Source organism: Diceros bicornis, chromosome 25 (assembly GCF_020826845.1).
Source record: "Diceros bicornis minor isolate mBicDic1 chromosome 25, mDicBic1.mat.cur, whole genome shotgun sequence".
In the NCBI taxonomy this organism is placed as follows: Eukaryota; Metazoa; Chordata; class Mammalia; order Perissodactyla; family Rhinocerotidae; genus Diceros; species Diceros bicornis.
This window is the reverse complement of record NC_080764.1, coordinates 11,902,723-11,929,140: the sequence shown is the minus strand read 5'-3', so window position 1 is coordinate 11,929,140 and position 26,418 is coordinate 11,902,723. Positions and strand designations below refer to the sequence as shown.

The 26,418-nt window shown below is 44.6% G+C and overlaps 1 protein-coding gene across 2 annotated transcripts; it reads left to right on the top strand.

Annotated features, from left to right (window-relative positions):
• Positions 1-7: 7 nt before the first annotated feature.
• EIF3L (eukaryotic translation initiation factor 3 subunit L) lies at positions 8-26,418 on the top strand. Of its 2 annotated transcripts, XM_058568386.1 has the most exons (13): positions 8-110; positions 648-696; positions 1,838-2,048; positions 4,964-5,043; positions 8,201-8,262; positions 11,752-11,821; positions 12,041-12,114; positions 15,823-15,994; positions 18,464-18,618; positions 19,381-19,551; positions 20,401-20,898; positions 25,230-25,310; positions 26,198-26,418. In XM_058568386.1, exons 1-13 carry the CDS (start codon positions 78-80, stop codon positions 26,234-26,236), a joined length of 1,695 nt encoding a protein of 564 aa, XP_058424369.1. In that variant the 5' UTR covers positions 8-77; the 3' UTR covers positions 26,237-26,418. The 2 variants fall into 2 exon arrangements, with proteins under 2 accessions (XP_058424369.1, XP_058424371.1); XM_058568388.1 differs by lacking the exons at positions 8-110; positions 648-696; positions 4,964-5,043 and having other exon boundaries at positions 1,970-2,048.

Genomic DNA, 26,418 nt, shown 5'->3' with positions numbered 1-26,418 from the left:
CCTGAACTTCCGGCCTCGCCGCGCGGGGCGGGACGGTCTTTTCGCTCTCTCCCGCGGTGTTCGTGAGCGCCGCAGCCATGTCTTACCCTGCTGATGATTACGAGTCCGAGGTAACCCGACCCTAAGAGTGTGCTGGGCTCCGCGACGGGGGCAGGGCTCTCTGGATGCTGGGCCCCGCGGGCAGGCGGTGTCCGGGCGTCTCCGGGAGCCCCGCGGGCCGACCGGCTCCGGCCCGCCTCCCTGCCTGCGCGGCCCCTATGCTGCTGCCACAGCTCCTGGCTCCTCGTCAGCCCTGTCTCTACCCGCCCACTTCGCAGGGCCGGTCCCTTCGTCCTCTCCTTTCCCAAGACCGGGCACGGAGGCTGGTTATGGGGTTCTGTGTTTCTGTAACTGAGCTCTTCTCATGGTCTGCGCTCGGTCTTGAATCCCGCTGGTTCCCACGGTCTGTCGTGCTTTGCCTTATTGCGCTCCTAACGTTGTGTTGTCATTGTTTTCGCTTTGCTCCCATGCGAGGTCCTCAAAGGCAGGGACTGTGTCTCATCCACTTTTGTATCCTTAGTATCCTGCGTGGCACGTAGGCCCTAGAACGAGCATTTTGGATTCACGAATTGGTGACTGTTCTTGTTTTTGTCTCTTTTCGTTGACAGGCTGCTTATGATCCGTATGCTTACCCGGGCGACTATGATATGCATACAGGTGAGACTACAGGTTGGTCTGGCTAGCTAGGTACGGCAACTTAGGGTTTGGCACCTTTATTAACGTTTTGCAACAGCTCTAACGCACGGCTGTTTAAAACTGCTTCTTGATGGTCCAGCTTTGGCGTCAGTTATTAGCTTTCAGCAGGAGGGTGGTATAGAACCTCATAAACCAGGCCTTTTTCATGGTCCACTTCCAAGTCTCAGAAGGGAGGAATCGCTATCCTGGCTGTGGTTTCTTTGTTTAAACTATTAGCCGAAGAAGAAAATCTTGTTGTGAAAAATTAATGATTCAAACCAAGTCCAAATGGAAGGTTTTTTTTTTTTAAAATAATTTTGTTTATTTTTCCCCCAAAGCCCCAGTAGATAGTTGTATGTCATAGCTGCACATCCTTCTAGTTGCTGTATGTGGGACGCGGCCTCAGCATGGCCAGACAAGTGGTGCGACGGTGCGCGCCCGGGATCCGAACCCGGGCCGCCAGCAGCGGAGCTCGCGCACTTAACCGCTAAGCCACGGGGCCGGCCCCAGATGGAAGGTTTTTGACGTTTCCTGAAATGTCCTAGTGAGTTGGCTTGACTTAGCACTTAGTAAGTGCCATGCATTGTCCCGGTACTTTGCGTGAAGTATTTAATTTAGTCCTTACAAAAGTTTTATAAAGTACGTAAATTAGTGTGGTGTCCGTTTTAGAGATGAGAAAACTGAGCACAGAGAAGTTTAGTAACTTGCATCGTGCCATAGAGGTAGAAAACGGCAATCATTCATTCATTCAAAAAATATTAAGTACCTACTAACCCCCCCTTACTACAGTCTTCCTCTCTCCTCCAACACACGTGTTAATTGTTCTAGGTTCTGAGGGTGCCCCTGGGTACAAGACAGACAAGCTTCTTGCCCTCATAGACTTTAGATTCTAGTGGGGAAACAGATAATAAGTAAATAAATAACTAAGTAGTGGTTAATGTTCTGAAGAAACAAAGTGATGGGATTGAGAGTGACCTAGGAGGATTGTATCCCTTGAGTGTTTAAAAGGGAATTATATCGATTTTATAGAGTTTGGTTTGGGGGATGGGATTGTCCTTTTGTTATGTCATATATATGGGTTTGAAAGCACTTTTGTAAAGTGTTGATTATATCCAACCTCTAGGAGATCCAAAGCAGGATTTAGCCTACGAACGGCAGTATGAACAGCAAACCTACCAGGTGATCCCCGAAGTGATCAAAAACTTCATCCAGTATTTCCACAAGACCGTCTCGGATTTGATTGACCAGAAGGTGTATGAGCTGCAGGCCAGCCGTGTCTCCAGTGATGTCATTGACCAGAAAGTGTATGAGATCCAGGACATCTATGAAAACAGGTACTGGCTGCTGGCTGAAATGACCTCTTTCTGAGTGGGACTGGCTTGGTGATGCTGCCCCTAAAAAGGGGTGATGGTTAATCATTTTTCTGTAAAGAGAGTGTCCAAGGGGTTTCTGTGATTCCTTGGGGCTAGGGACATGTTATTTTGTTGGTCTGTGTATCCCCATAACTTGTACAAGGCCTAAAATAATGTCAGTGTCAATCATTATAATAGCAATTAGTGTGTATAATCGGTATATATCAGGCAGTGTTCAGCATGCTTTTCCTGTATTTACTTATTTACCTTTCACAGTAACCCCAAGAAGTAGGTACAGTAGTTCACCCTCATCCACGGTTTCATTTTTTTGTGGTTTCAGTTACCCACAGTCAATCGCGGTCCGAGAATATTAAATGGAAAAATTCCAGAAATAAACGCTTCATAAGTTTTAAATTGCGGGCCATTCTGAGGAGCTTGATGAAATATGCTGTCCCTCCTGCGACATGAATCGTCCCTTTGTCCAGCATATCCATATTGTATATGCTACCCGCCTGTTAATTACTGAGTAGCTTCCTCAGTTGTCAGATCCACTGTCACAGTATTATAATACTTGTATTCAAGTAACCTTTGTTTTACTTAATAATGGCCCCAAAGTGCAAGAGTAGTGATGCTGACAATTCAGATATGCCAAAGAAGCCGTAAAGGGCTTCCTTTAAGTGAAAACGTGAAAGTTTCTTGACTTAAGAAAGAGCACGTATACTGAAGTTGCTAAAATCTGCAGTAACTTTTATTACAGTATATTATTATAGTTGTTCTATTTTATTATTGTTGTCGTTAGTCTCTTACTGTGCCTAATTTATAAATCAAACTTTATCATAGGTATGTATGTATAGGAAAAAAAGTAATATACATAGAGTTGGTACTGTCTACAGTTTCAGGCATCCACTGGGGGTCTTGGAACATATCCCCCTGCGGATAAGGGGGGCCTACTATACTATCGTTCCCCTGATTTTACAGATGAGGAAACAGTGCACAGAAAGGATAAGTCATATAGCTAGTTAAGTGGATGTGCTGAGTTTTGAACCTGCACAGTCTGAGACCAGAGCCTAGTTTCTAAACTGTCCTGTACAACTTCTCAGTGTGTAACAGGGTGAGCCAAGCTTTGAGTGATTTCTTCTGGTTTTGAGGGGACTGCCCTCGTGCAGCGGGCATCAGAGACGAGACAGTCAGTCAGGGTTGAGATAGTCAGGAAAGACATCACCAAGGAAGTAGAATTTAAGCAGTTCCTGTAAGGATGGGTGGATAAGGCGAATAGCCAAAGGCCTGTTGGATCAGTGAGTTCCTGTTCACCCATCCCTGACCTGTGTTTCCTTCATCCCCTGGGTCTTTCTGGTTAGAAGTGTACAGACCAGCGCTGTCCAATAGAAATATAATGCTAGCCTGATGTAATTAAAGTTTTTTCATCAGCTTCGTTTTTAAAAAAGTAAAAACAAACAGGTGAAATTAATTTTAACAGTTTATTTAATCCAGTATAAATATTTCCACATATAATCAGTATTAAACTGTTAATGAAATACTTTACTTTTTCTTTGTACTAAGTCTTCTAAATCCTATATTTTACATTTATAGCACATCTTAATTTCTGTGCATCAGAAATACTTGAACTCTATTTAGGTTTCATAACATTGGCAGTTGGAAAAGTAGATTCACATACCCAAGTTGTTCCAAATATACTTTCAAGTTTTCCAATAACTGAGTTAAGTATTGTTTTTTAAATTTAATTAAAATTTAAAATTCAGTTCTTTAGTCACATGTGGCCAGTGGCTACTGTATTGGACAGTGAAGGCAAATATAGACAGTAGTTGAAGCCTCGCATGTGGTAGATCTGTCCCTAGGAGAATGTAGTGAGAATGGCTGGCACCTTGGGAAATAAGTTCCTGTGGGAATGTGGGCAAAGAAAGAGGAAACAGTAAAGGGGACAGCAGAAAGTAGTAGTAGTAAATGAGCAAAGAGAAGTGTCAGAAAAGTAGGCAGCAGATCAGCAGAGAGAAGGGTCACAGGAACTAACGAGAAAAGAGACTTTGAAGAAGGGAATGGTCAACAAATGTTAACTGTCTGGTAAGGTTGAGATGAGAAAGGAGCCAGTTGAATTTGGTGATTCAGAAGGCCCTTGGTAACCTTAGCAAGGTCAGTTTCAGTGGAGTGGCGGAGGCAGCAGCCAGGTGACAGTGGGTTAAGAAATGGGGATTGAGAAAAGGGAATTGGTAAGTGTAGAGGACTTATGGGGTCCTTGAGACGCTTTCTGTTTTGTTCTGTGTTTTGAAGGGAGACTTGAGCGTGTTTCCATGCTGAGCTAAGACCCAAAGAAGAGGGAAAGGTGGGGCTTGAGGAGAGTGGAGGAAAGTTGCAGTAACTGCTAAAGGGATTGGGAGAAAGAAAATGAATAGAAACGTCTGGTGGGGTTGTGAAGCATCTTGGGCAGCAGTGTTTGGGTTGGATGCTCTAGGTCTGTTGTGGCATCAGACTGCATCAAACTGATTGGCTGCCATGTTTGGAGAGGGGGAGGAGGCACAGTGCTCCAGGTAGTGGAACCAGTATTGCTAAGGGAGGGGGTGGGACTGTCTAAAAAGTAGTTCTCGAATCAGGGAACAGCAAGCATGTGGCTAGAGTCCATGATACAGAGGGAGGAGATGATCCTGAGGAGCTTGGTGGGTGCCTAATTGATATAAAAGGAGTATGTTATGTATTAAGAAAGGTTGTCTGAGGTACAGGGTTGGGTTGAGAAAAGTTGTAGACTTGGAAGGCTCTGGCCCTGGCTCTATTTCTGTGACATCTTCCCCATTCTGAGTCTGGGTCTTTATCTGTAAAATGAGAGGGTTGCCTCTCTCAGGTCCTTCCTCTTTTGGGGTTCTAGAATGTTTCTTCTTGGTTTTCAGTTGGACCAAGCTGACAGAAAGATTCTTCAAGAATACACCTTGGCCTGAGGCTGAAGCCATTGCTCCACAAGTTGGCAACGGTAGGTGTGAGCTCTTTCTGTCCTGTATGCTGGATGGGATTCTATGATTGGGCGTCGTGGGAAAGCTTGATGATCTGTGTCTGTTTTGCTCACCATTTTGTTTCGCCAGGGCTTGGTACATAGTAGACCCTTAGTAGATAACTTGTTGAATGAAGGCTGAATAAATGAAGAGGACAGATCTCTCATGTAGCGAAAGCTGAAACCCAGATCTTTGTCCTGACTTGTTTCCATTTCCGTCTAATTTCGGGGTTCATTACAGTCACTCTGGAATGGGCTTTCTAGCCTCCTCCTACCTTTCACTTTCTGATGGTATCTTTTATATATGCTGTGAAGTAGGAGGATCCAGCTTCATTCTTTTGCATGTGGATATCCAGCTGTCCCATCACCAATTTTTGAAAAGACCAATCGTCCCACATTGAGTTTTCTTGGCACCCTGTCGAAATTGGTTATCATGTAAATGTAAGGGTTTATTTCTGGCCTCTCAGTTTGACTCCATTGGTTTGTGTCTATCCTTATGCTTATACCACAGTGTGTTGAGTATTGTAGCTTTGTAGTAAGTTTTGGAATTGGGACATTTAAGTCCTCCAACTTTGTTCTTCTTTTTCAAGATTGTTTTGGTTCTTCAGAGTCCCTTGGATTTCCATGTGAATTTTAGGATCAGCTTGTCAATTTCTGCAGAGAAGCCAGCTGAGATTTTAATAGGGATGGCATTGAATTTGAAGACCAATTTGGGGGAGGATTGCCGTCTTAACATTAAGTCCAGTCCTTGGACACAGAATGTCTTTCCATTCATTTAGGTCTTCAGTTTTTGTCAACAATGTTTTATAGTTTTCAGTGTACAAGTCTTTTGTTATAGCTAGCGTTTTTGAACACTTACTATTAGTATCATCATTACGTAGGTGTAGAACTCATTCAGAAAGAAATGTTACGTTGCTCAGACTTTATTCTATGTTTAATATAGAGCCTATATTATAGAGCCTATTTGCCTATAAAGAATGTAATCTCATGTATATTAAGAACAATAGGAGTCCCATGATACGTATTTTTAAACAGGTAAGGATTCACAGGACTCTTGGTATAAAAGGAGCTTTGGTATAAAAATCCCCTTCCCACTTCCTTCCCTGAGTTTTCAGTTTCTCTCTCTGGTGCCATCTAGTGTTAGCATTTTCTTGTTTATTCTTGCTTTTTACTCTATGCGTACATAAGCAAATAGGAATGACTAATCCGGACGTTACCAATAGGGCTGCATAGAAGGGGAAGTCTGCATTCTTAAGAGAGTACGTTCTTTAATAGTTAAAGCAGGGCCGGCCCCGTGGCTTAGCGGTTAAGTGTGTGCACTCCGCTACTGGCGGCCCGGGTTCGTATCCCGGGCACGCACGGACGCCCGGGTTCGTATCCCGGGCACGCACGGACGCACTGCCTCTCCGGCCATGCTGAGGCCATGTCCCACATACAGCAACTAGAAGGATGCGCATCTATGACATACAACTATCTACTGGGGCTTTGGGGAAAAAAAGGAGGAGGATTGGCAGTGGATGTTAGCTCAGAGCCGGTCTCCCTCAGCAAAAAAAAAAGAGGAGGATTAGCATGGATGTTAGCTCAGGGCTGATCTTCCTCACAAAAAAAAAAAAAAGTAAAGCAGATGTACAATGTGTGTTTGATAGGCCATAAGTCAGGTTTTTTTTTTTTTTTTTTGGTGAGGAAGATCGGCCCTGAGCTAACATCTGCCAATCCTCCTCTTTTTGCTGAGGAAGACTGGCCGTGGGCTAACATCCCTGCCCATCTTCCTCCACTTGATATGGGACGCTGCCACAGCGTGGCTTGCCAAGTGGTGCGTCGGTGCGCGCCTGGGATCCGAACCGGTGAACCCCAGGCCGCCGCAGCGGAGCACGCGCACTTAACTGCTTGCGCCACTGGGCCGACCCCAAGTCAGCCTTTTTAGTTTAAGCCAAATCAGTTTTGAACCCGAATAGTTACCGCATATACCTCAATATTTGAAAATCTCTTGTCAAAGTATACAAACTCTGCACAAGTTTTGTTAGATTTAGATCTAAGTAGTTCATGTTTTTTGGTGCTATTGTAGATGGTGGTAGTTTTTGTTCCTTTTTTACATAGACTAATTGCCCCTTTCTTTACCTTTTTAAAAATTTATTATATTTTCAGAGAGTATTCTGCATCTCCGGGATTACCAAGGCCACCCCCAGGTTTGATGATTTGCTAGGAGGACTCACAGGACTCAGTGTGTAGTTGTACCCACAGCATTTACAGCAAAAGGATACAGAGCAAAATCAACAAAGGGCAAAGGCGCCTGTGGCGCAGTCCAGAGGAAACCAGGCGCAAGTTTCCAACAGTCCTCTCCCGTGGGGTCTCACGGGGTGCACTTAATTCCTCGAGCGAGGATTTGTGGCAACGTGTGTGAAAAGTTGTCTACCAGAGGGACTTATTACAGACTCAGTGTCCAGGCCTTTCGTTGGGGGCTAGTCATGTAGGCACACCCTTTGCCTAGCATGTACCGAAATTCTAGACTGCCAGAACGAAAGCAGGTGTTCAGTGTAAGTCATACGTTTGCACAAACAGTTTTGGCACAGCAGAACACCCCTATCAGGGTGGTGGGAACCCTCTTGAGATCTAGGTTCCCAGATGCCAGCCAAGGACCAACTTTACTAGCAGGCCTTTCCAAGAACAGCAGTCTCAGACCTGCTTTGTCAACTCTTTTCTGCGTAACATCAATACCCAAAGAGCTTTTTTCCCCCCTTCTTTCTTTTTAATGGTTGTATTGTATCAGTGGGCTAAATTCCTTAAAATAGGATTTCTGTGTCAAAGATACCCATGTGTTTGCAATTTTGATAGTGTCAAATTGCGTTCTATGGAGCATGTTACTATTTATTTATATGCTGGTTTATTTAAGAAACTGTATGGCAAAAATCTCTAAACGGTGTAGGGAAATGACTCTGAATGAGATTATGATGAGGCTGAGAGAGTAAAATGAGAAATGAATTTTTTTGTTGCACATATTCTTGGGGTAAAAGCGTTAGAGTTTCGATGTTGTTTAGTCTCTGAAATTGTGTTTATCGCTTTACTCCCCTCAAAGGGCGAGAACTTCCAGGAGACGCTAGTTTTATGGGTTACTAAAGCACTCCTCTGCCATCTCTTTCAGATGCTGTCTTCTTGATTTTGTACAAAGAATTATACTACAGGCACATATATGCCAAAGTCAGTGTGAGTATCTAAATGTTGCTGGCAGTTTTTTAAACTCTGTGTTATTTTTGTCCCTGGAACACAATCATTAGTTTGCATTGGTTTGGTGCCTAAGAGTGGTTGGCATGTTTTCTGAGCATTCTTTTAAGAAACGATGGAGGGAATGATTGAACCCAGAAAGCTGGGTATCTGTTCCAGACAAACTGGAACACTGCATAGCCTGTCCGTCGTTTTTAATCTCTGGATCCCCACAGTTCTCCTTGACTGGACACTTACCACATGCACTGGGTTGCAGGCTGCCCTAATAGTATGTTCCCAGGCACCTTCTGCTGCCTCTGCCTGGGCTGCCTTTGCTTTTTCCCTTCAGTGCATTGCCACTGAGCCTCCTGCCCTCTGAAACGTACATGAAACTGTCACTATTTGCCAGACACAGTGCTAGCACTTGGCACACATCTACACATCTCTAATCCTCACAGTGATCCTGCAAAGTAGGCAAACCAGGGTGTATAGAGGTTGCTTTTTCTCACATTCACGCAACTAGTAAGGGGCAAAACTCGTTGAACCCAGGCCGGTCTTACTGTGACACCGTTGTTCTTTCTACCACGTTCTCTCAACTTTGGGTATTTGCTCGATTCTTCTCTTCCTGATTTCTGAATTTTAGAGTGCCCTAAGTCTCTCGAAATACCATCTGTACTATTTATATACACCAATGACTTAATAATCTCTATCTTTAGGTCCAGTCTCTCCAAATCCAGCCTTGTGTAGCCAACAGCCTGCTCGCCATCTCCACTTGGCTGTCTCATAAGTCATCTGTAGTTTAATATGCCCCAAACTGAACTCTTGTTTTCCCTCTAAACCTGTTCCTCATCTCAGTAGATGATATCACCACTCACCCAGTTCCTTGGACTGAAAACCTTGGCATCGTTCTTGACTTTTCTCTCACTTAACTTCCAGCCTTGCAGCAAATCCTATTCAGCTCTAGCTTCAACATACATCTTGAAACCAGCCACTTCTCACCACCACTACTGCTGCTACTCCGGTTCAAGGCTTTATCATCTCTTGCCTGAACTACTGCATAGCCGCTCACCTGGTGTCAGTTTCCATTTCTGTCCACTTAAGTTTATTCTCAATCTAGTGACCAACATGAGCCCTTTGAAACATAGTCTCATCAGGTCACTCCCTTCCTCACAATCCTATCATGACTTCCCATCATACTTAGAATAAAATCCCAAATCTTGGTCATGGTCCTGCTTGATCTGACCCCTGACTCCTTTCTCCTCTTGTTTCCTACAACTCTCTCTCCTCTGGGCTCCTCGCCATGCTCTGTGGCACTTCAGAGCACGTAGCACTAGCTGGCATTGTGTTGTTTCTTTGGTTTTTGTTTACTTCCCCTCCTAGAGGGTAATCTCCACCAGGGCATAGGCTTGATCTTGTTCACTACTGTCATCCAGTGCCTCATCTTTGATGGTGACACATTAATTGTTGGAGCGTGTGTGTGCATGTGTACATAAAGGAAACTGGCACCACAATTTTAAGAGTATTTCCACTTCAGAAGTTCCCAGTTTCTCACAGTTACTCACCTCTCATCCTCCTGAGGACCACTTGACCTGACTAGAGCGCCTGCCTTGGCACAGGAGCCACCATCAGTGGTGGTAGCCGGAGGAGTTCCTGCTGCTAAGGTAGTGAGGGGCCACGTTTTTCTGGCATCCCAGTGAGGTCTCTGATTATCTTAGCTGATAGAAAGTAAAGAGTCCTTCCTACCATTGATGCTATGGCTCAGGTACTTTGTGGGCTAGGCTGAGAATCTAGCAGCCTGTATAACATGGCTTCTTTGGGGATGCCGTGGCATCGGAACCCATGGTATAGCTGGTTCCTCTAGTCTTCCCTTTGGTCTGTAGATGAAGATTCAGCAAAAGTTTACTGACCCCATAACCTCTTTGCTGGGTACCAGAGGGGGCACTTTCACATACATGACCAATTTTAAAACCCCAGGGGGAGATTTTTCATCGAAAGAGCATTTACTGGGCCGGCCCCGTGGCTTAGCGGTTAAGCGCGCACGCTCCGCTACTGGCGCCCCGGGTTCGGATCCCGGGCGCACACTGACACACCGCTTGTCTGGCCATGCTGAGGCAGCGTCCCACATACAGCAACTAGAAGGATGTGCAGCTATGACATACAACTATCTACTGGGGCTTTGGGGAAAAAAAAAGGAGGAGGATTGGCAATAGATGTTAGCTCAGAGCCGACCTTCCTCAGCGAAAAGGAGGATTAGCACGGATGTTAGCTCAGGGCTGATCTTCCTCACAAAAAAAAATAAAATAAAAAAGTGGCTGCACCATTTAAAAAAAAAAAGAGCATTTACTATATTAGGCATTTAAACTACATAGTCTTATTTTACAGAAAGATTAAATGCCTTGTAAGAGCCCCACAGTTAGTAAGCTGTGGGGCTAAATCTCCAAGGCACTGTTCTTCCCATCCCATCACAAATACATCATTGATCATGTTGTTCCCCAGCTCAGGAACCTTCAGTCATTCTCAGGTGCCAGCAACATAAAGTTTAGATCGGGGGTCAGCAGCCTTCTGTGTAAAGGGCCAGATTGTAAGTATTTTTGGCTTTGAGGGCTATAATGATCTCTGTTGAATCTATTCAACTATGCCTTTGTAGCAGCCATAGACAATGAGTATGCATGGCTGAGTTCCTGTTAATTTTTTTTATTTTTTTTATTTTTATTTTTTTGCTGAGGCAGATTAGCCCTGAGCTACCATCTGTTGCAGTCTTCCTCTACTTGATATGTGGGTCGCTGCCCCAGCATCACTGATGAGTGGTGTAGGTCTGTGCCTGGGATTCAAACCTGGGAACCCAGGCCACCAAAGTGTAACATGCAGAACTTAACCACTATGCCGTGTGGCTGGCCCCTCCACAAGTGTTGGTGGATTTGCTGACCCCCTGGACTAGATTCTTGTTTGGCACTGCAAGACCTCTGCATTCCTGGCCTGTGTAGCCCAGTGTAGTGTTGTCTGCTTTTACCCCCCAACCTTTAAGTGCCGTGATTTTGGCTCTCTGCCTTTGTTAGTACTGTTTTTCCTGAAACACCTTCCCCTCTCTCCTGTGTTTTGCTGGATCTGCATGGCTGTTGTCTGACTGTCGGTTAAGGTTGTTGCCATAAAACCTGACCGTTGTGGTCAGGCATTCAGTGCTCCTTTGAACTGCTGTAGCGCTTACTGTCTTGCCTCTCACTTGAGTACTCTTTGCCTACTAAGAAGAGAGCAGACGTCAGTTCTCAGGTATTTGTTTCACTTGTCATGGTAGGCCATGAGTAAAACATTTTTTTTTTTAGTTGAAGTATAATTGACATAAAATATCCTGTTAGTTTCAGGTGTACATCATAGTGATTTGATATTTATATACATGATGAAATGACCACCACAATAAGTCTAGTTACCAACTGTCACCATAAAAATACATTTAAATTAAATATCTGTGTCCTGATGTCTCTGTTCTCTTTACAGGGAGGACCCTCCTTGGAACAGAGGTTTGAATCTTATTACAACTACTGCAATCTCTTCAACTACATTCTTAGTGAGTCTGAGGTTTGGCCAAGGGGGTGGGGGTGAGGTTATTGTGAGGTCTAGTATTGGCCTCCAGTTCTTTTTAGCAGGATTTTAATATGCAGGTGGGAAGAGGGGAAATCTTATGATTCATAGTCCTTTTAAGAGAGAACTTACAGAGTGTGTTCTGCAGCCTGACTGAATGGGCATAGTCACTGCTCTGAGTCTGACTTTTCTGTGATCTTCACAGATGCTGATGGTCCTGCTCCCCTTGAACTACCCAACCAGTGGCTCTGGGATATCATCGATGAGTTCATCTATCAGGTATCTGGCCAGCCTTGGCCTAATTTGAAGTAACTGGTCCAAACAAGCAGCAGCTATTACCATTGTTTGTGTTGTTAAAAAGATGCATGGTGGGCTGGCCCCATAGCTTAGCGGTTAAGTGCGCGCGCTCTGCTACTGGTGGCCCTGGTTCGGATCCTGGGCGCACACCGACACACCGCTTGTCTGGCCATGCTGAGGCCGCGTCCCACATACAGCAACTAGAAGGATGTGCAACTATGACATACAACTATCTACTGGGGCTTTGGGGATAAAAAGGAGGAGGATTGGCAATAGATGTTAGCTCAGAGCTGGTCTTCCTCAGCAAAAAGAGGAGGATTAGCATGGATGTTAGCTCAGGGCTGATCTTCCTCACAAAAAAAAAAAAAAAAAAGATGCATGGTATAAAAATGTCCACATCGCCGGCCCCATGTCTGGTGGTTAAGTTTGGTGTGCTCCACTTTGGTGGCCTGGGTTCAGTTTCCAGGCGTGGACCTACACCACTCGTTGGCGGCCGTGCTGCAGTGATGACCCACATACAAAGTAAAGGATGGTTGGCACAGATGTTAGGTCAGGGCAAATCTTCCTCAGAAAAAAAAAAAGTCCCCATCATAGTGTAAATATCCCATGGTGGTGAACTCCTATGTCGTGGTTTTCTGAAGAGTCTGTGAGGCCTAAGAGAGTTGAACTCCTGACTTTCACCAAGTTCTTACCTGACCTTGAAAGGTGGTCTGGCAGGAAGAACAGAGGCTTCACAGGCTTTGGAGTCAGGTAGAAGTGGGTGCTAGTCTGGGGGCTGCCACCTGGTAGCTGTGTAACAGTGACATTATTTAAGCTTTCTGAGCCTCACTTTCCTCACCTACAAAACAAGAATGTTCTGTATCTCGATTGTGATAGTGGTTACCTGAGTATGTCCTAGTTCAGAGTAAAGTAGAACGTTATTGTCAGAACGGAAATAGCGCCTACCTCGGGGTGATGTTAAGATTTCCACTAAGAACCGTGCCAGATGTAAAGTGTAGCAGCTGTGTAGCCTGGGGGTAAACGTTCAGGTCTTGCTGTCCTCTAGCCCTGGACTTTGGGCAGATTACCTAAGCACACTGTGCCTTGGTTTCTCTGAAACAGGGATGATGGGGAAGATTCCCAGGGTACTACATAGGGAGTGCTTAGTGCAGTGCCTGTCACAGAATGATTGCGCGGGAGATAGTGCCTGCTTGTTAGGGTGGTCAATATCATCATCCTTGTTCTCTACCTTCTTTTAGCCTGGTTTTACTCTTATATAATATAGACTGAAAACCATAAAATAGTTAAATTTGGAAAAATTCATTTTCCATGTGTTTTAGGGGGATAGTATATCTCTCTGTGGGTATTTCAGGAGAAGTCAGTTTCTGAATAAAACCATTTGAGTTCCATGGACCAGAGAGACTTTGTGAATACAGAGTGCTGATAAATTGTGATTGGTGAGCTGAGGAAACCTTCCTGGGCTCTTTGAGAAAGGCTTCCTGCTCAAGATGGGGCTTCACTGCCGTTGTGCAGCGAGGGCCACAAACCACCCTGGCCTTGTTTGCTCTCTGCTCCTGGGCTTGTGTCAGCCTCTATGTTAGGAGATTGGCAGTCTTGTCGACTCACAGCAAGTCGAGGAGGATCATCTGTGCTAAGATTCTCCATCCTCCTTAAGATAATCATCATTCCCTGCATTTAGCTGGTGTTCTCTTATTAAGGGGCTTAAAGTGCTCTCACTTCTCACAAAGACTGGCCATTGAGGGCCAGGTAGATGCCACAGCGTAGATGCCTCTTCCCCGCCACTCTCTTTCACTTACTTTTATTGATACGAGTAATATATGAATGTGTTATTACTGATGAAAAGTTTTTTTCTTTTTCAAACTGCAGGTAAAGTGAAAGTGTCTTCTTTCCTTGCCATTGCAGAGGCATCATTGTCTGGAAAGATAGGCACCACGTTAGTGTTTCTCAGGCATTTACATAAATGTGTACATATAAAAATAGCTCATTTGAAAAGTGATATCATACTACGTTGTGTAATTTGTTGTGACTTGGAACACTTACCATGTCTGCGTAGAGGATCTGCCTTGTTCTTTTGTGCCGTGTACATGATATGGATGTACTGCTCTTGTGGTGCCGAATATTTGGGTTTTCAGTGTTCACTATTACAAATAGTGAATCAGTGGGTATCCTTGTATGTGTTACACGTAGGTATATCTCTAGGGATCACTAGAATTGCTGGTTGAAAGATATTTGCTTTATAAGATTTTTTAAATCAGCTTTATAGAGTCATAATTTGCATATAATAAAATATATTAATTTTAAGTGTATAGTTGATGAGATTTGACAAATGTGTACACTACCACAATCAAGATATAGAACATTTCAATCACTTTGCATTTAATAAATAGTAATACTGCCCTCCCAAAAGGCTGTATCAAATTATACTACTACCAGCAGCGTTTGAGAGCAAGTTTTCTGTACTGTATGTCATCGGTATGTCTGATTTAAGAAATGGTAATCTCATTTTAATTTACATTTTTCTGATAACTGAAGAGATTAAGCATTTTCCCTGTTAATTGACTAAAGTGATCATCAGTATCCTTTGCCCATTTTTCTGTTGGATTATCTTGTTCTTATTGACTTAGGAGAATTCCTTCTATATTCTGGATACTATTCTTTGTTCATTGTCAGTTTGGAAACTTTTTCTTCTGTACTCTTAGAGGAAGATGATATTTAGAGTTGAAGAGCAATCTTAGGTCATTTAGGATCTGGATTCTAGGTCACTGGTTTTCTTTTCTTTTTTTTTTTTTTTTTTTGTGAGGAAGATCAGCCCTGAGCTAACATCCATGCTAATCCTCCTCTTTTTGCTGAGGAAGACCGGCTCTGAGCTAACATCTATTGCCAATCCTCCTCCCTTTTTTCCCCCAAAGCCCCAGTAGATAGTTGTATGTCATAGTTGCACATCCTTCTAGTTGCTGTACGTGGGACGCGGCCTCAGCATGGCTGGACAAGCCGTGCCTTGGTGTGCGCCCGGGATATGAACCCGGGCCACCACTAGCAGAGCGCACGCACTTAACTGCTAAGCCACGGGGCTGGCCCAGCTAGGTTACTTGTTTTCAAACCTGTGTGTGTACCAGTATCAGCCAAGGAGCTTTTAAAAATTCTGATTGAGTAGGTAGGTAGGTCTCTTGTGCTCTTCTCTGGGTGACTGATGGAGCCAGCCTGACGCTGGTCCCAGATAAAACCACGGTCCCCCCAGAATACCTGTGTTATGTCCCCTATATGTGCCTTACACTTGGCCAGGCGCTGTGGTTAGTACAGAGGTGACTCAGGTGAATTGATGGTCAACTCTGGAAGGGAAGACAGACACAGATACCTGTGCCATCTCCACTGTGTCGTTATTCATAATCTTGACGCTGGCATGGCAAAGCCAATATGAATAGATTTGTTACAAGCCACCTGATTCTGGCTGCCAAGTTGACTGCATTGTGAAGCCCAGAGATATTAAGTGACTTTAGGCTGTGTTTGACTCCAAATTGAATGCTTTTTCCAAAAACTACCTCTCACAGATTTTTACTTAGCTGTGGAATAAGGAACATATTCAGTAATGAACAAAATTCACAGCTTAATGAAAGATAAATGCACAGCGTTGTGCACTTGGGCTGGCACTGGGTTTGGCATCTGCTGCATCTTTCCCTTCTTCCTCAACAGTTCCAGTCATTCAGTCAGTACCGCTGTAAGACTGCCAAGAAGTCAGAGGAGGAGATTGACTTTCTCCGTTCCAATCCCAAAATCTGGAATGTTCACAGTGTCCTCAATGTCCTTCACTCCCTGGTAGACAAGTCCAACATCAACCGGCAGTTGGAGGTGTACACAAGCGGAGGTGAGTGCTGCTTGCCGTCTGTTCCAAGTGAATAGAGACTGCAGGTAGTGCAGAGGAGTTATCGTCTCTTAGGCTGCTCCTCTTTGGTGTTTGGGTGTCAACAGTGGCCAAGGGCTGATGTTGGGGGCTACTGGGCTTGGCATTCTGTTGGCTGACTGACAAAACCAGCATTTCCTGGGGTCTGCATTTGTAAATATTCCTACCGTGTCTCCAAGGCCTTTGTTTAGATAAGCACTTCTCAAACTTCTTGGTGTCAAGACCACATTACACTCTTAAAAGATTGAAAATCACAGTTTATTGATATAAAAAATTTTTCAGTGAGAAGATTGGCATTTTTGCAAATCTCTTTAGTATCTGAATTCATAGAAGAGAGCTGGATTCTCATCCTGCTGCTGCATTCAGTCTGATGCAATATGCTGTTTTGGTTGAAGTAGTTAAGAGAAATCTGGCCTTACAGATACTTAGTCGGGAAAGGGAGGAGTATCTTAACAGCCTTCTCAGGTAGTACGGCTATTCTTTGATACTACATCAAAACTGGACAAGTGGTAGTTTCTTCCGGGTTGGTTGCAGTAAGGAATCCGAAACCTTTTCAGTGAGCTTTTACTTTGTTATACAGTCATGCACCGCTTAACGACGGGAATCCATTCTGTGAGAAATGCGTCGTGCGAACTTCATAGTGTGTACTTACACAAACCCAGATGGTGTAGCCTACTACACACCTAGGCTCTGTGGTGTTGATCTTGTGGGACCACTGTCATATACGTGGTCCATCGTTGACTGAAACATCGTTGTGCAGCGCATGGTTTATTGGTCTTCCCTGCAGCTTGAATGTATCTTTTACCCATGCATGATGTTGTCAGATATTGGTTAGCTGAGTTATAAAGATTTTCTTTTTTTTTTTTTTTGTGAGGAACATCAGCTCTGAGCTAACATCCGTGCTAATCCTCCTCTTTTTTTGCTGAGGAAGACTGGCTCTGAGCTAACATCTATTGCCAATCCTCCTCATTTTCTTTGCCCCCAAAGCCCTAAGATTTTCTAAATATTGACATTTTATTATACAGTTTTAAAAAAACACATCTGTTACTTTTGCCATCAACCTCATTAGATAAGTCTTTATTTAGAAGCCTCTGAGCTCATAGTGGCAGATACATATTTTATAAACTTCTGATTTTTGCTTAAAAGCTCAAATTTTCATTGGCAGCAAACTATCAGTTTTCTTTATTGAAGTGTAACAGGCTCACTTCATTCATCTGTGAGGAAATGTCTGGTTAAATCTAAATAACTGTCATTTGTGTGTCAGTCATTCTTTCAAGTAAAAATATTGTTTTGTGAAAAAACTGGCTGGTTCTTTTACTGCAAGTGTGTGTGGTGAAGAATACACTGACTGCTGGTATAGTTTGATGCTGCTGCCTGATTTATGCTCAGTTGTCAGTAGTTCTGCCTACTGTTGTTTTTGCACCATCAGTGCACGTGTCAACTGAGTGAGAAAGGCAAATAGCGTGTTAGTCTTATTAGGAAAATAGCTTTGACTTCGTGGATTTCCTGAAAGGAGGGGCCTTGGTGAGTAACTGTTACTGATAAGGCCCTCTCATGTTCTCAAGTGTGTTGGAAATGTCGACAGAATCAATAATCATTCTATTGCAAAAGAAAAGAAGAGAGTTTTAGTCAAGGCTTACTGAGGACTATAGCCCAGGAGTCCCAGCCTTCACAAGGGAAGAACGCGCTCCAGAGAAGAGCAGTTTCCGGCACAGTTACGTACCATTTCAGAACAAAGATACGTCATCAAGTGTGACGGCGGTACATTCCTTCAAGGGTTCAGGGAGAAGTTTGTTAGACTAGCGCATGCCCAGCATTCGTTCAGCATGAGCCTGGTGCCATAGGGAGGGAGGCGTTGATCCTGTCTTCAAAGAGGACTTTCCCTACTGCAGGTTAAAGCAGATGGACAGTGTTTGACAGGTCGTAAGGTAGGCTTCCTTGTTTAAATAAGGTTCAGGCCAAATTGGGTTCAAACCAGAATGGCTTCCCCATATACTTGAAAATATAAAAATTTTTCTTTTTTTTTTTTTTTTTTAAGATTTTATTTATTTATTTATTTTTCCCCCCAAAGCCCCAGTAGATAGTTGTATGTCATAGCTGCACATCCCTCTAGTTGCTGTATGTGGGACACGGCCTCAGCATGGCCGGAGAAGTGGCGCGTCGATGCATTTAAGCTAAGCCACGGGGCCGGCCCTAAAAATTTTTCTTATGTCAAGACCCCCCCAAAAAAGCTGTCATCCTCCACGCAACTGTTGGTAAATGTAAGATCTGCTTAAGGCCAGCCATGCTGTTTCTTGGTGTTCCTTCAGAGGCGGAGTGTTTCCCTATTGCAGGAAGCTGTGGAGCCTGGTAGCCCACAGAGTTTACTGAGTGAGTTTATTTGCCGTCCTTCACCTGCCCCTGCTGAGTGTTCACAGTGTCTCTCTCTCTCAGGCGACCCAGAGAGCGTGGCTGGGGAGTATGGACGGCACTCCCTCTACAAGATGCTTGGCTACTTCAGCCTGGTGGGGCTTCTGCGTCTGCACTCCCTGCTGGGGGATTACTACCAGGCCATCAAGGTGCTGGAGAATATCGAACTGAACAAGAAGGTAATTCCCAGTCCCCGCCCGCCTTCCCAGAGCCAGCAAGTCTGTCTGCTTCTAGAGAAACTCTGACCTATTAGGACAGATTTCAGGGAGGAGAAGGAGGATGCTTCCCCAGGCCAGTTGAAAATTGAAAAGAGAACTGGAGAAGCCACTGCAGTGAGAATCTGAACTGGACAAGGGGTGTCTCTCTGGTGCTTAATAATACTTAACATATTCAGCAGTCATTTGATTCTGTTTTCAAAACAGAGTGATAATGGCAGATTTTTACATTCAAGTTTCACTGGTCTTAAAGAATTAACAGATGACTTAATTATAAGATGGTAATGATATGATTAGCTGTGGTTGTTTTTCCTAGCCACAGACAGATGGCTACCTTTTTGTCTGACATGTGTCTGTCTTTCTGTCTTATCTATCTATTCCTTTATAGTGCTTATTTGAAAAAGAAAGTAGAAAGCAAGGAGGAATACAAAACTGAGGTGTGGAAGGTTTTAGAGCTGAGAGACTTGAGGGTCACCTGTCACCTTTAGGGTCACCTGCCATGGAGGCCTGGGGTCACATAGCTTAATTGGTGAACCATAGGATTTGCACTCAAAGCCCCTGACTCCAGAACCGGGCCTTCCTCTGCATGGGTCAGGGCCTCTCCCGGGGAGCTCAGTGCTTTCACCCCAGCTGACACTAGGCCTTGCCAGCTTTCAGACCCCATCTGGGGTGAATTGGTCTGTTGGTCTGGGGACTCATGGATGCTTCCCCCACCTCCTTCCACAGAGCATGTATTCCCGTGTGCCCGAGTGCCAGGTCACCACGTACTATTACGTGGGTTTTGCATACTTGATGATGCGTCGCTACCAGGATGCCATCCGGGTCTTTGCCAACATCCTCCTCTACATCCAGAGGACCAAGAGCATGTTCCAGAGGACCACATACAAGTATGAGATGGTAAGGGGGCCTCTGACCAGCTGACCCCTTGACACCTATGACAACAGTTTTCAGTACACACCATCCAAAATTTTGCTATTTTGTATGCCTTTTCAACACCGTGATTTCTTAATGGCTGGCGTACTCTTAAGAGTTTGTTTCGTTATGCCTGTTACCTCAGAGATCGTTAACACCTTGACAGTTGACAATAAGGACAGTATCTTTTGTTTCACTTTTATCCGCCAACAGTGCCTACATTTATTTATTCAGCAGTGATTTTCTGAGTGTTCACTGGGCTGTGGGTGTTTAAAAATGAGTTAGATGTGGGTATTGTCCTCAAGCTTTGCCATGGAGCAAGATGGGTCTAAGACGTGTGTAGAGTTGGGAGGAGGTTTTTAGGCAGAGCAAAGGTGTTGAGACTTGGAACTACGGTGATGTAGCAGCACAATAAACCGTTTTGGCTGGAGGGCAGGAGAGTAGTTGAGTTGGGGTGTGAGATTCTGGGGTAACCTTCATTACCCAGCTAAGGTATTGAGGTGCTATCAAAGGTTTCTGGGTGACTTGATCATAACTGGTGTGGCAGGATTGACCTGCCAGTGATGTGTGGGGTGAACTGGAGAGACTGAGACAGAGATACCAGTAAAGAATCCAGGAGACAACTAAGGAGGACCTGGAACTAGGCCAGAAGTTCAGTAGAGCTAGACGGAGGATTGGGAGAGACGTTGGGAAAGTTAACTGGCTGGGGTAAGACAAAGGGAGAAGTCGGATCTGTGCAGAGTACTTGGGAGGACAGTGGGGCCGCGTTGGCAGTGGGAACCTCAGAAGGTCCTTTTCATTTGAGCCTGTGCGCATCTCTCTCCCCACCCCCAGATTAACAAGCAGAATGAGCAGATGCACGCGCTGCTGGCCATCGCCCTCACCATGTACCCCATGCGTATAGACGAGAGCATTCACCTCCAGCTGCGGGAGAAGTACGGGGACAAGATGCTCCGCATGCAGAAGGGTGACCCGCAGGTCTACGAGGAGCTTTTCAGCTACTCCTGCCCCAAATTCCTGTCGCCTGTAGTGCCCAATTACGACCACGTGCACCCCAACTACCACAAGGAGCCCTTCTTGCAGCAGCTGAAGGTGTTTTCCGATGAGGTGCAGCAGCAGGCCCAGCTCTCGACCATCCGCAGCTTCCTCAAGCTCTACACCACCATGCCTGTGGCCAAGCTGGCTGGCTTCCTCGACCTCACAGAGCAGGAGTTCCGGATCCAGCTGCTTGTCTTCAAACACAAGATGAAGAACCTGGTGTGGACCAGTGGCATCTCCGCCCTAGACGGCGAGTTTCAGTCAGCCTCTGAGGTTGACTTCTACATCGATAAGGTATGGCTGCCCCCTGGGCTGGGTGCTGTGGGGCGCTCTCTGCTCACCCATTCAGCAATAAATATTGATTAAGCGCCACTGTCTTCTGGTCACTCTTCTGGGCCTTTGGGATACATCAGTGAACAAAATCAAAGATTTCTGCCCTTGTGCTGATATTCTAGTGTAAAAAAAATAGACAATAAACATTATAATTAAGCGAATTGTGTAATGGGTTAGAAGTTGCCAAGTGCTTGGGAGTAAGGGTAGTGGTGGTGGAAGACGCAGGTTGTAGTACTGGATAAGGTGCTCGGAATGGGTTTTGTTGAGAAAGTGAAATTTAAGCTAAGAGTTGAAAGAGGTTAGGAAATTAGCCAAGCAGATATCTGGAGGAAGAGAGTTCTAGGCAGAGGGAGCAGTTAGAGCAAAGGCCCTGGGGCGGGAGCAAACCCAGTATGTTCAAGGGACAGTTGGAGTGTGGCTGGAGTGGCCTGAGAGTGGTGGCTGTGGCAGGAGATGGGGTTGGAGGAGAAAGCAGAGGGTGCTTTGTAGACTGTTGGAAGTGCTTTGGCGAGTGGAAGCCATTGTCCTGACTTGTTCCACCCTGGATTAGTGCTGCCTGCTTTTGAATTTCATATAATGGAATTGCCCAGTTTGTGCTCTTTTTGTGTCTGGCTTCTTTTGTTCAGCATTATATTTGAGAGAGTCACCGTCCACCATCGTCGTGTATAGCAGTTCATTCATGCCTGCTGCTCTGTGATAGTCCAGCAGCTACCACGGTGATTGACGCCAGTTTTTCCAGTCTTACGTTGATGGGCATTTGGGTGGTTTTTGGCTATTACAGAAAGTACACATATGTTTTTATAGAGTGGCTGTCAATGGTCCATTTAAGTTTTGGGGTTTTTTTTTGTTTGTTTTTTGGTGAGGAAGATTGGCCGTGAGCTAACATCTGTTGCCAGTCTTCCTCTTTTTGCTGAGGAAGATTAGCCCTGAGCTAACATTTGTGCCCATCTTCCTCTATTTTGTATATGGGACGCCGCTACTGTGGCTTGATGAGCGGTGCATAGGTCTGCATCTGGGATCGAAACCTGCGAACCCCGTGCGGCCGATGCAGAGCGCACGAACTTAACCACTATGCCACTGGGCCAGCCCTAAGTTTTTTTTTTAAGTGATATATAATTTACATATTCTTGTGTATGCAAAGAGTTACTTCTGGAAGGATGCACAAGCAGCATGGCAGTGGTTTCCTCTCAGGAGAGAGGCGGATTGAGGAGCAGTGTTGTCACTGTTGGGATCTTAATTTCAAGTTGGACATTTTAATCTCTTAATGAGATTTTTTAAAGAACTAAGTTGTTTTGTTTTGTTAATGAGTTTTTTCAGACTTAAAATATGCTAGACTTCTAGAATTGTTCTTTGCATTAAATATCACGTCCCCTCTTTGTTTCCCCCACGTACGTATACTCAGAAGTAAAAAAAAACGTTCTACTCAGACATATTTGGAACCCTGATATGGACTTACAGCAGCCTGTTAAAATCAGTAGACTGGATCTTTCACCTCTCATATTCTTGGTATCTCTTAGATATTGTTTCTTCTCTATTCTCCGCCTTCTGGAGTTCTTATTTGATATATGTTAGACCTCACTCTGTCCTCCATGTCTCTTAAACCCGTCTTCCATCGTTTTGTCTCCTCCACTATGGATAATTTTCTTTTGATCCTTCATTCTATCCCTAATTAATCTCTTCAGCTCTATTTCTTGCTTTCTGTAATTTTTTTTTACTCATGGTGCAGTGTTTCCTTGTGTGCTTGGTTATTTTGGTACTACATGTGGTTCATTGTTCTTGAGAAACTGCTGGCATTCTTTGAAGCCTAGGATGAAGATTCATTCCTCTGGGGGGTTTGCTTTTGCCCCTTCAAGCTGGCTGGGGCTGTTATTGCTCTGGGACCACCATAGACTGAGCCCAAAGCCTGAGGTCCCCTGGACCAGCCAGGTGATAAGCTTAGGCTACGGATTGTCAGAAGAATCCCCTTGTGTTTATAAGGTCTCAGGGATGGGTCTCTTTTTCTTTTATATCCCCCTCCCCTTGGCAGCCTTTGCTTGGTGTCACGAGTTGGATGGCAGTTCACTTCTGGTTCACCTATAGCTTGAGGGGATGGCCCTTTGGGACCCCAGCATTACAAGGAGAGTCTTCTGTTAGACTGGCCCTGGCTCAGGGCAGAGGAGGCTTTGCTTAGAATGATTTCTGTTTTCTCTTAAATAGTTCTTTTTTCAGCTCTTTGATGCTATAAGGAGATTTTTTTAAATTATCCTGCGTTTTTAGTTGTTTTCAGGAAGTGTGTTGGTCTAAACATAATACTTTTTTGACTGGTTTTTTTTAGATGTAATTTGCATAACAAACCTTACAATTTGAAGGGTGCAGTTCTGTGATTATTAGTATATTCACAGCGTTGTGCCACCATCTCCACTATCTAATTCCACACCAGAAAGAAACTCCTTACCCATTAGCAGTCATTCCCAATCCTCACTTTCCCCCAATCACTGGCAAACCACTAATCTGCTTTCTGTCGCTGTAGATTTGTTCATTCTTGACATTTCATATAAATGGAACCATAAAATATGTGGCCTTTTCTGTTGAACTTCTTTCACTGAGCATGTTTTCAAGTTTCATCCAGGTTGTAGCAGGTATCAGTACTTTATTCCTTTTTATGGCTGAATAATATTCCACTTCATGGATACACCACGTTTTGTTGATCCATTGATTGGTTGCTAGATAGTTGAGTTGTTTTCACTTTTTGGCTATTAGGGATAATGCTGCTATGAATATTTGTGTATAAGTCTTTATGTGACCATACTCTCTTGGGTATATACTTGATGGTAGAATTGCTCGGTCAGTTGGGTACTTTGTTTTTGAAAGCTTGTCTGGCTAAACGGAGTACTCATTTAGAGTTTATGGTTTTTGGAAGACTTGGTGTTTGGCAGAACTTAGCTGTCTCTGACATGAACAGACTCACTGAAAGTAGAAACACGTCAGTAGTGGAAGTTTTTCAATGTTGTTTAAAAACATGCTTTTAAAAATCAAACAAAACTGTCTCCCCTGCAGTATCACGTTAACCACCTAAAGTCCTTTGGAGTTTCTTCTAGATGCCTGACACATACACATTCTTTGGCGGTATCAGTAACCTGCTACACCCCTCTGTCATCGCTTAGTGACCCAGCTGAACTAGTCCTAACTCCGGATAGTCTTTAATAAAACACTGCTCAAGAATTAGCAATTTGGGCCGGCCCCGTGGCTTAGCGGTTAAGTGCTCGCGCTCCGCTGCTGGCGGCCCCGGTTTGGATCCCAGGCGCGCACCGACGCACCGCTTCTCCGGCCATGCTGAGGCCGCGTCCCACATACAGCAACTAGAAGGATGTGCAGCTACGACATACAACTATCTACTGGGGCTTTGGGGGAAAAAATAAATAAATAAAATTATAAAAAAAAAAAAAGAATTAGCAATTTGGTTATTAAAAATAAAACTTTGTTATCAGGTTATATTCAGGTTAAATTAATAATATGTTAAAATATTAATAATATGATTTAAAGTCCTTGAGTCGAAAAAGTTTTTAATTGTGTGTTTTTGTTGTTATCATTGTTCCTCTTACTGGTTCAAGTTCATCTTTGGCAAAATGCTGCTTTCTGGGTTTTTTGGCTTTTCTTTTTTCATCCTTGACATAAAAAAATCATTATCAAAGAGATTCAGAAAGTTCTTGAGTCTTAACCTAGAATGTGTAGGAATTTACAAGTAAAGTGGTGTTCAACAAAATATTTTGAGCTAAAAAACAAAATTTAAAATCTAGACCAATTTGCAATCTTACCAACAGTGTATGAGAATAAAATGCTGTTTTAAATGTTTATTGCCAGGCCGGCCCCGTGGCTCAGTGGTTAAGTGTGCATGCTCCGCTGCTGGTGGCCCGGGTTCGGATCCCGGGCGCGCACTGACGCACCGCTTCTCCGGCCATGCTGAGGCCGCGTCCCACATACAGCAACCAGCAACTAGAAGGATGTGCAGCTATGACATAGAACTATCTACTGGGGCTTGGGGGGGGGGGGGATAAATAAATAAATGTTTATTGCCAAGAGATTCATATTCGTTGAAAAGACTAGAGAATAAAAGTAAATGAGTTAACAAGAAGAAAATGAAAATCAGCCATCTAGAAAGAAAGAAATTAACTGGTAATGCTCTTCCAGAGGGTTTCTTCCCCCCCTTTGCTTTTGAAAAGCACTGTAGAGGTTTATCTAGCTCTTTGTGGCATGGTTATTTGCAAGTTCGAAAGTGGCTCCACCTCACTTCTCTGACTCTGCTTTTCCCGCAGGACATGATCCACATCGCAGATACCAAGGTCGCCAGGCGCTATGGGGATTTCTTCATCCGGCAGATTCACAAATTTGAGGAGGTGAGAGAGGTCTGAGACAGTGGTGTGTGGGCTGGGCATAGAGGTTAGGAACTGGGTAGGGAGTTTTACATTTTTTATTTCTCGTTTCTGTTTTCAAGAAAGCCTGAAATTGGCCCTTTAAGTTTCTGAGCTAGACTGGCTGGCTGCTTGGGGTTTGGGGAGTGGGGTTGGGCTTGTTGGAGTTGCTGTGTCAGCCTTCTCTGGAGCATCTTTTTCCAAGATCTCCCTCTGCGGGTGGCCAGCTCTCCTCTCCCTCCCTGGCATTTCCTAATATGGGTGGATTCACTGCCTGCTCTTATCCGTCCCTCCCTATTTGGCACTTATTCTCCAGCTTAGACAGGTCTGACCAGTTCCTGCAGGCAGAGGACAGGAAGCTCTGTTTTGACAGATTCGGTGCGGTGCGTTCTGCATTGTGACCTAGGAGAGGGCTCGTGGGTCAGGCCAAACACACAAGGGTGTGGGTCTCTTTGTGGCCATAGCCGGAGCCGCTGTGTCCTGGTGCTTTGAGGCCTCCAGCAGAGGTCACTGCTATGCTGTGTCCATGCCACCAGGCTCCTCCTGCAAGATGATAGCACAGCCCTGGTGTGTCTGGCCGCTCTGAATCCCTTTCCTGTTTGTAGAATGGCTGGGGCCCTGTAGAGTGTGTGCGTGCTGAGTGTGAAGGGCAGGTAGAAGGACCATCTGCATGAAGTGTGGGGGCCAGATGAATGTCGGGTGGAGGACCTAACTGGGTCTTGACGCACGCATGGTACACACTCGTGGCCACATCAGAGACTCCTTCCCTGACATCAGGGCGGCCGGCGAGTCTTGAGCTGGTGATCGTGCACCCCGGAGGAAAATGTTTGGTGAAAACCCCATGTCAAACTTTGCTTTTCTTTCTCTTCTAGCTCAATCGAACCCTGAAGAAGATGGGACAGAGACCCTGAGTGCATTCACACTTGCATTAGACAGGAACCTATTTTGATGTCATTGTAGGCAGAGAGTGTTTTTACCACTATGAAGCCTTTGCCTAGCTCAGCCATCAGCCAGTCCACTGAGTTGGAGTTTGTTTGAATCAAGGACTGAAATGTTTTAAATTGGTCTCAGTAAAGGATCTTCTTTGCGGCCA

What these genes read in the sequence shown, in the direction of transcription:
- EIF3L (XM_058568386.1), top strand. Translation starts at nt 78, where the DNA reads ATGTCTTACCCTGCTGATGATTACGAGTCCGAG. An exon ending in TTGACTTCTACATCGATAAG is followed by an intron (nt 20,899 to 25,229) that starts GTATGGCTGCCC and finishes CTTTTCCCGCAG; the next exon opens with GACATGATCCACATCGCAGA. An exon ending in AGATTCACAAATTTGAGGAG is followed by an intron (nt 25,311 to 26,197) that starts GTGAGAGAGGTC and finishes TTTCTCTTCTAG; the next exon opens with CTCAATCGAACCCTGAAGAA.